At 35.1% G+C, this 8,997-nt stretch overlaps 1 protein-coding gene across 1 annotated transcript; it reads right to left on the bottom strand.

Moving 5' to 3' along the window:
- Nucleotides 1-3,228: 3,228 nt before the first annotated feature.
- Nucleotides 3,229-7,546, bottom strand: LOC105048492 (glutamine synthetase cytosolic isozyme 2). The gene is made up of 13 exons (XM_010927809.3): nucleotides 7,384-7,546; nucleotides 6,597-6,636; nucleotides 6,380-6,483; nucleotides 6,220-6,268; nucleotides 5,923-6,029; nucleotides 5,624-5,711; nucleotides 4,748-4,876; nucleotides 4,582-4,656; nucleotides 4,354-4,407; nucleotides 4,132-4,169; nucleotides 3,825-3,984; nucleotides 3,683-3,743; nucleotides 3,229-3,586 (listed from the first exon to the last, which is right to left on the bottom strand). Exons 1-13 carry the CDS (start codon nucleotides 7,455-7,457, stop codon nucleotides 3,492-3,494), a joined length of 1,074 nt encoding a protein of 357 aa, XP_010926111.1. The 5' UTR covers nucleotides 7,458-7,546; the 3' UTR covers nucleotides 3,229-3,491.
- Nucleotides 7,547-8,997: the final 1,451 nt, after the last annotated feature.

Genomic DNA, 8,997 nt, shown 5'->3' with positions numbered 1-8,997 from the left:
GATCGTCGGACGGTACACCGACATCTACTTTGATCAGATCAGGTATTTTTAGATTTTATTTCTCATAATTTTATTGAATTGTCCACATGATAATTTCAGCATGATTTGATCCGATCGATCGGATTTGTTGAATCATATTGTCTGAAGAATTCAAAATGAATTTTCTCTCTCTAGAATTTTCTCTCTCTAAAATTTTTTTCTCTAAAATATTCTCTCTCTCTTGATTCTCTCTCTAAAAAGGTTAGTGAATGAAAAAAAAATTTTAATAGTCCTGATCTGATTCTAATGAAGAACTCTGATCCATGGTTGTCAGACAGCGTACTGGCACCCACCTTAATCAGACCATGAATCTTTAGATTTAATCATCTATGATCCCGATCTAGCCATGACTTGATTTGATCATGTTGATTTCACCAATCAAGATATTGGACCAATCGTAATGTTGGATTGTGTCACCTGATCAATTCGAATTATACCTCATGAATTCTCTCTCCTCTGATTTTCTCTCTCCACTTGATTTTATGAAATCGATGAAGAAATCTCGGTCCTATCACTTCTTATCCGATTTGATCTGATAGTCAAACTTTGGATCGTTTAGGTCCCAATTAGATTTTGATTAGATGAAATTAGATGATCGGACACAATCTAAATCGTTGAAATATGGTATTCGTATTCTTTCTAATTATTGAAATTGATTCTGTATAGGATTGTGGATATTTGATCATGGGATATCGCGATATGATCTACGAACAAAATTTTTGAAAGAAAATTTATAGAATTATGTGGATTTATTGGAATGCATTCGAGGTAAGTAATGTTTTACTTTTTCTAGATTTATCGATAAATTATAATATATTTTTCTGACATGATTTGTGAAACGATGCATGAATTGGATGAATGGTATTTTGTTATGAAAATATCTTATTTGAAATGTTATGATGAAGCATGATTGAACATATTGATTTCATGATGCAATATTGATTGATTTCGATACTACATGATTATATGTTTTATTATCAAAAATTAGAATATGAAATATGATTTATGAAGAATTATGATATAAGAAACATTATGAATTGACAACCTGACTATGTAAAGGACCCCGTCAATGAGGACATATACGTTGGCAATTGATTTGTCCTGAAGATTTACGTCGCCAGAGAGACCAGCGACAAACCGCCAGAGAGACCAGCGGTTCCGAAGGATTTTACTGCCAGATGATTCGCAGCTCACCGCAAGAAGATACGCAGTGTTATGACCCTGCCATAGGAAAAATATGGTCGTAGCTCATGGTTGACGAAAAGAATTTAAGAACGAAAGAAATTGAAATCTGGAAAGAAACTTGAATTTTCGAAAAAAAAATGAATTTGGCATGAATTATGTTGCATAATTGAAATTGATTTCGAATTGATGAACTCTATATGCTTATTTTATATAAATGATTATTTACTTAAATGTCTGATGAAATTTGTTGAGAAGTGATCATTGCTTACTTGGCTGTTTAGCTCATTACCTCCTATTTTACTGTTTTTACAGATGTTGAGGAATTAAGATGATATAAGATATGAATGGAAGAGTGATCAGAAGCAGAATCTCTATACTTTTATTTTCGGTTGAAAGTCTTATTGAATTTAATGTAAAGCCTATAAATCATTGTTGAATTTATTGAGACATTGAAGAAAAAATTTAGATCGTTATATTTCGGATTTAAATTATTGACTAATTATTCTACTGTTGTTTTAGAATAATATGATAAGATGCCTTGCATGCTTATGGAAAGAGTTTTCTATGAGTATGCGGCGGTTGCCATGATCCTCGATCCACAATTCTGAGTCGGGGGCGTGACAGATTGGCTTTAGTTTCCAAAGAAGATGCTGCCACAAAACAACTACCACCACAATTATTCGACAAATTATATGTTCCTTCTTTTAGTTTAAAATTACGACTTCCAGAAATGCTATAAGAATTGACATACGGGGTATCTTGGTGAGAGTTTGTGTATACTGTATAGATAAGACCTAATATTACAAGCATATTTATTGTTTGATTGTAATATTCTCGACGCTTTTGCAATTATTAACTAATTTTTTTAATGACAGATTAGTTCAGCAAATCATGCATGCCTCCTCAAAATACTCAAACCATTTTTTATTGTTTTTGTTCCTTGCTGAGCTGCTGTTTTCACAAGCACCAACACACAAATATATCAAGTAACACTGTGCATTTTTTTTTAATTTTTTTCCCCAAAATTTCCATCCTTTTAAACACCAACATTTGGCTGGTTTTCCACATTTACCATATAAGTTTCAACATTGGGGAACGCCTCAGGAATATCGAACTTGAAACAACGTATAGAATTGCACCAAATGAATAAAACTATTTTCAACATATATAGCAATTGCTGTTATGCTGAAAACAGAACAGGAAGCTACATAAAACAGCCGGAAAGATGTATGAAAGTAATGCAAGAATGGGGGAGGGAGGCAATGTAATTATATTTTGCGGAGAATTGCGCAGTAATCACACGCCAAAGGGGTCCTTGCATCTGAGATACAGGCATTAGCAGATCCTAGTTATCATTTTTCCTTTTTTTAAAGCCAGTCATGCAAACAAATACCTTCCCATATGCTACCAAATAACTAATCAGATAAATTCATGTGGGGAAAAAATATTTTTTTAATTATTCATGCCTTGCTTCATATTAAAATTTGATTTGGATAAAATAAAAAATGGAAAACAGCTAAATTTTTCTATATACTAGATTAAAATAACTGACATAAATATTATTATTTTTTTTTTTCCTGATCAATTTAGGAAAGTAAAATCCATTGAAAAGAAATAAAGAAAAAAATTTTTATGATAAAAAATTCATTCATCTGAGTTATTTCAACAGAGAAAAGAGAACAAGTAAAATGGTTTCTCGATGGTCATATAATTAATCAATGTTGAAGAAAATGAGGAAATTTTTTTAAAAGAAAAAAAACAAAAAGACAATGCAGATCAGTTCATAAAGGAAAGTCATCATTATATTAATTATATAAAAAGTTGCCTTTCTCATTGGATAACAGCAAGCAAAACTAAAATGCAAGGATCCGAGTGAGTTCCAGTGAACGACTTGCCAACTCAACAACCAAAAATCAAGATTACCACAAGTAATTTCATGGATGCATTTGACTGTCATCCACAGCAAATTTTAAAGCATCACACTGCAAACGAACAATTAGGATCTGCTTTCAGACTTGAGAGAGAGCATTTATGTTATTAAGATCCATTAGTTCCTGCTATTACTGACATCACAGATTGAAAATATCAAGCAGTGAAAACAACCAAGTATAGGCAAAACTCTTTGCCTTCCTACTCTCTCCCAGTATAGAGCAATGACTCCAAACTACTACCACAACCAGAACACCAACTGAAGTACATATGAAGAGATGAGAGAATTTTGCCATGCAATATGATAGAATCCAACAGAAGGTGCAGGCCTCTCATTATTAATTAGATTTCCAGAGGATGGTAGTCTCTGCAATCATTGATGTGACCACATAAGGGTCCATGTTGGAAGCCGGCCTTCGGTCTTCAAAATATCCTGATGATAGAAGAAAAGGGAACTCACTAGCCTGAGATTGGAAAGCAAAACAAACAGCAAAAAGAAAAATAGATTTAATTGAGCAACATTGTTAACCTTTGCCATTCTTCTCAGTATCACGGCCAACACGAATGGATGCCCCGCGGTTCGCAACTCCCTGCCAACCATGAGACAAAGATTAAAATTTATGCTCTTGTGAAGGATTTTTCTGAACAGGAAAGTTGTAAGACATGCATACCCAGACGAAGGTGTTGATATCAGCAGTCTCATGTCGTCCGGTAAGCCGGCGCTCGTTACCTTCTCCATAGGCAGCAATGTGCTCCTTGTGCCTCAAGCCAAGCTTTTCAATTGCCTTCTTTATGACTTCATACCCTCCATCACTTCTCATGGTCTTGGTGCTAATAGCCACAGACAAAATAAGAGAATACATCAACATAACCTTCAGATATGGAAAAGGATGTCCCTCCCTTTCCTTTAAAAAGATCTGAAGTGGTAGCAAATGCAGTAGGCATCTTCCACATATCATTCACTGTGAATTATATTACCTGTAATTTGTGTGAGCACCAGCACCATTCCAATCACCCTAGTAGCACCACACATTCAAGAGGCAACTTAAAACATCAGAAAAGCACAATGACATTGATATAAAATGGAAAGACTTTTGTTTATTTTTACAAGATTCCTTTTTCAATCCCTGGAAAATAAAAAATACAAAACAAAGTCAAAAGAACAACATCTGGCAAAGAAAAGAAGAAAGCCAATCTTACCTGAATTGGCTTTGGATCAAAGGAAAGCACCACGCCCGCAATTTCAGTGATTCGCTGTTCACATCAAAGAAGCAACATGCTATTAGAATTTTGGTAACTAGATAGCTAGCTTTAGGTTCTATGGAATCAAAACTAGCATATGCCTGTCCATTATTCATATGAGATACCCTGTGTAAGGAATATATATATATATATAAATATATTGATTGATTGAACATCCGCGTTTACCTCCAGTATGTAGCGAGCAACCCATAATTGATCAGCAGCAGAGATGCCAACAGCAGGACCAACTTGAAATTCCCACTGTACAGATAACAATGTCCAGATATGATGTCGAAAGATGACTAAAGCTTTTCCAACTGAAGAGCGTGAAAGAAAATATCAAAAATCTTACCTGTCCTGGCATGACTTCTCCATTGATACCACTTATGTTAATCCCTGCATAAAGACAGGCTTTGTAATGGGAGTCGACTATGTCACGCCCGAAAGATTTTTCTGCACCAATACCACAATAATATGGACCCTGATACAGATCCATATTCATTAGTACAAGTTGATAAGGTTAAGCATGTCACAGAAACACTCACTGTGTGATCCTCTATACTGAAAGACTTACACATAATCTGCTTTGGTGCAAGGAGAAAGCATTAAGTGAAAAAAACTTATCTATACATTCAATAATGATGAGAACAATGTTAAAATCTAAAGCAAATCAGCAAAGAACTAGAAAAAAAAAAACACTGCAAGATATATAACATTAAGCAAACAGTAGAAAATTTGAAAAACATAGTGTGAGGATCCATGCGGACATGTATTTAGTCCCACATCAGTTATTTGCTAGAAAAATCTTGGGTACTTATACAGGATCAAGGAATCCAAATAATACCTTCCGACTAGTCTTTTTGGATTAGATTCTGGGTGGTTATATATGGCACAAGAAGAAAAATTAATAAAAAATTCAGAAGTAGCCATTATATCTGTAATAAAGATAACCAGAAATGACAAGCTTCAACATACAAGGTGTGAACATCAAAAATTTAACAATAAAACAAAAGAGTCATGGAATAGAAGTGCTTAGTATACAAATTTTCAAAGGAAAGAAATGCACAAGGCATCAAGAAATGCACAAGGCGTCAATAAGATTCTACTAATTCTCTAAGAGAACAGCAGAACATATATCAAGCATAAACCAAAAACCATAAAAAGATGAAAAGCAACATAAAAATAAGAAAGTTGAATGATTCACCGCAAGTTGGTAGAAAATAATTACCTGAGGACCAGGATAGCCTCCAACAGGCCACCCAATAGGCCATTTCACATCTTTCTGAAGAAGAGTATACTCCTGCTCTATTCCATACCTGTTCCAGTTAAAGGAGAGGAACCACAAAAAGAACCAGCCCATTAACATAAAATACAAAATCATCGCTCTATTCCATACCTGTTCCAGTTAAAGGAGAGGAACCACAAAAAGAACCAGCCCATTAACATAAAATACAAAATCATCAAGAAAGAAGAAAAGGTTAAAGATAATTAAACATCATAAACAGTAAGAAGACATAAAAGTGATACCAAGGTTCTTCAGCAGCAACATCAGGGTGGCTGAAAATCTTAGCAGCATTGTATCTTTTGTTGGTGGGAATCGGCCCGCCAGCAGGTGTGTAACAATCACACATGACCTACTTATTCGAAAGGGAAATGATGATTTAAGTAAAAGAAAGAAATTTATCTAAAAAGAATCCAAACAGCTTATAACCATAAAATTCATATCATACAACACATGGAAAATTCCATGAGAAAACTAATATCACAAAATTCAACAGAAACAAGATTACTTATAATGATAATTTGAAATAAAATAATTCTTACCAGAATGTTGTCCCCCCGCCTGAAAGGGTCCTTGAAAATGGCTTGAGGACTACAAGAACACATCGACAAAATTAGCGCAGATGCATAGAGGATATAAATACCAAAACCAATGAAGAAAAATTAATAAAAACCAAAAATAAGGTGGAATATGGGAACGCACTATAGAATCACTTCACTGTCTTCCCCAGGAGCTTGACCCGTGCTTGAACCATCGTAATTCCACTTTGGAAGCTTGCTGGGATCACTGACAGGCCCTGAGAGCGTCTGTTAAATGAAATTATATATATCAAATGGACTGATCAATTTTAAACAAAAAAACATATTTAGTGGTCAAAATATGTTCAATTTAAATAAATTTTAAGGATTGTAAAATATACCCTTGCTTTACTCCGGATGTCCATACCAGATCCTCCAACCCTGTTGGATATAATATTAGCTAGATTAAACATAACACGCACAATAAACCCATTGAAGAAATGAGCAAAGACAATGGTGCAGTTGATCACTCTATTAGACTAGTGAATTTCTACCCAACAAAGCTTAAAAATATGGAACGCATAATAAAGGTTTACACACACTCACACACACACAAAAAAAAAAAAAAAAAAAAAAAAAAAAAAAAAGGAAGAAGGAAGAAGAAGAAGCGGAAAACCACCCCAAATGAGAGTAAGAGAAGAAACTAAAAACAGGGATCACGAGAACAGGCCAAGAAGGGGATGGACCAAACTTGATGTCCACATCAATTTGCTAGAAATCTATGCCAAGACAAAACGTAAAAAACAGAGTGACAGCACATTACCCAGATAATAAAAAGGAGAAGAGATAAAAATGGAGTATAAAATGAACCAAATCAAATTTCTTACCGACTACTTTAGAGGTTTATAGCAAACAAAACTCAATTATAAGTAAAGCAAGAATATCCAATAGAGAAAACGCAAAAGGGGAGATAATATAGCACTAACAGATCAAAATGGAGGAAAACCATAGCGGGATATCAATACCCTTAATCAGAGATCCATAGCAAAACAAAGTGCAATTATAGAAAGGAACAACAGAGCACCATCCAAAAGAAAATAATCGGATAGAAAACCAAACGAGGGAGAGAAAAAGAGAAACAGAGGAGAAGAGAGAGCGAGAGACAGAGAGGGGAGAGGAAGGGCAAACCATATGTATTCGGCAATGACCTTCTCCGTGCAATCGGAGAGGTTAAGGTTGAGGAGATTTGAGAGCAGAGACATGGCAGCTAGGAGCAAAAAAAAAGAGACCAGAAGAAGAAGAAGAAAGAGAACCTCCCCTGTCTCAGAGATATTAAGAAGAGAACAGAATGTCGTGTGAGGAGGGGAATGGGGGGGTTTATATAGCGAAGGGGGTGCTTAAAAATGAGAGAAGAAAACGAAATACAAATAATGGGCGCGGATTCGATGCACGACGCGTGAACTCTTCTTTAACTCAGCAAACGGAGGGAAACCTCCGTTTTCTCACGTGTCTTCTAAGAAATAAAAAGGAAATAAGTAACACCGAAGGCTTTGTTTCTCCATCCCGCCACGCAAGCTTTTATTTTTATTAATTTACGAGAGAAAACGGAAGCCTTCTCTCCGTTACAATGGTTTGGAATTTGGGCAACGTGGCACCTAATGGTTGGCTGGATTCAGTGGGTAGCATACTGTATGGTCCACTGCATCCGCACCCTATATTACATTGCTATTAAAAGTAAATTAGAGTTGATAATAAAAAATTTGATAGAAAGATTTTGGGTTCAACGGAGGAGTCAGTAATCTTTGGTTTCCTTCACCATCTGAACCGATTTAGGACGTGCCAACCAGAGATCGGTCTCACCAATCTGAGAAACAGACTTAAAGCATCATGATATGCGGATATCTCATTGAGCCTTAAAGTTCAGAGACAAGGTTGTATCTTTTGTACAAAAATAAAAAAAATTCACCTTCCTCTGCATAAATTGACCGTCTACCCGCACAATCATTACTTCGAGAGTTATGCAAATAGATGAATGAAAAGATTCAGAATGCCTTGAGATCCATATGGAGTATGATCTGATGGGCAACACCATGAAAAAAAAATAGATTATTCTTTTGCACGAAAGATATAACTCAAACCCTAACATTTATTTTCTTTTAAGAAAATGCTAAACATCATGCAATCCAGTGGAGCATAACATCATGTTACCTCTCAAAGCCGATAGCCTTGCTGCATGTAATTTCTCCATTCCAGCTACCTTAATCAATATTCCAACAAATTTTGGCTTTACAACCCAAACTGCAATCCCTTTTTGATTCCAATCTTTTCGGAATCAACATCAGACAATTACCTTCTCAAACCAACCATGATTTGTCTATCCTGCCTTTCACGAATTTGGTTGATACAGGCATCTCGATACCACCATTCTTAAAAATATCGATTGAGTTCTCACTTTTTATGTTTTCAATCATATTCTCCATAATTTGAAAGTAGAGATTCTGAAAATACTTTCATATTTTGATTTTGACTTTTGTGGTAAAAACACCGTAAAGGACCGTCAGCCAGAGAGATCTTGTACTACAAAAAATATTAGTATCAACAACCTTATTTTCCAATTCTTTTTCGAGAAGAAATTTTGAAAACAAGCCACATGGTTGCTTACGTCAATGATTGCGTTTGCATATCTTTGCAGGTAATTGTTGTTGTCTTGACTTTATGTTAAATGTCGTTTCCTTTGTTCTACTTTTTAGTTCTCCTTCCAAAAAAAGATATGCTAGATAAGTTAAATGTTTCTTTACCGGC

Source organism: Elaeis guineensis, chromosome 7 (assembly GCF_000442705.2).
Source record: "Elaeis guineensis isolate ETL-2024a chromosome 7, EG11, whole genome shotgun sequence".
In the NCBI taxonomy this organism is placed as follows: Eukaryota; Viridiplantae; Streptophyta; class Magnoliopsida; order Arecales; family Arecaceae; genus Elaeis; species Elaeis guineensis.
This window is presented reverse-complemented; position numbering and strand designations above follow the sequence as displayed.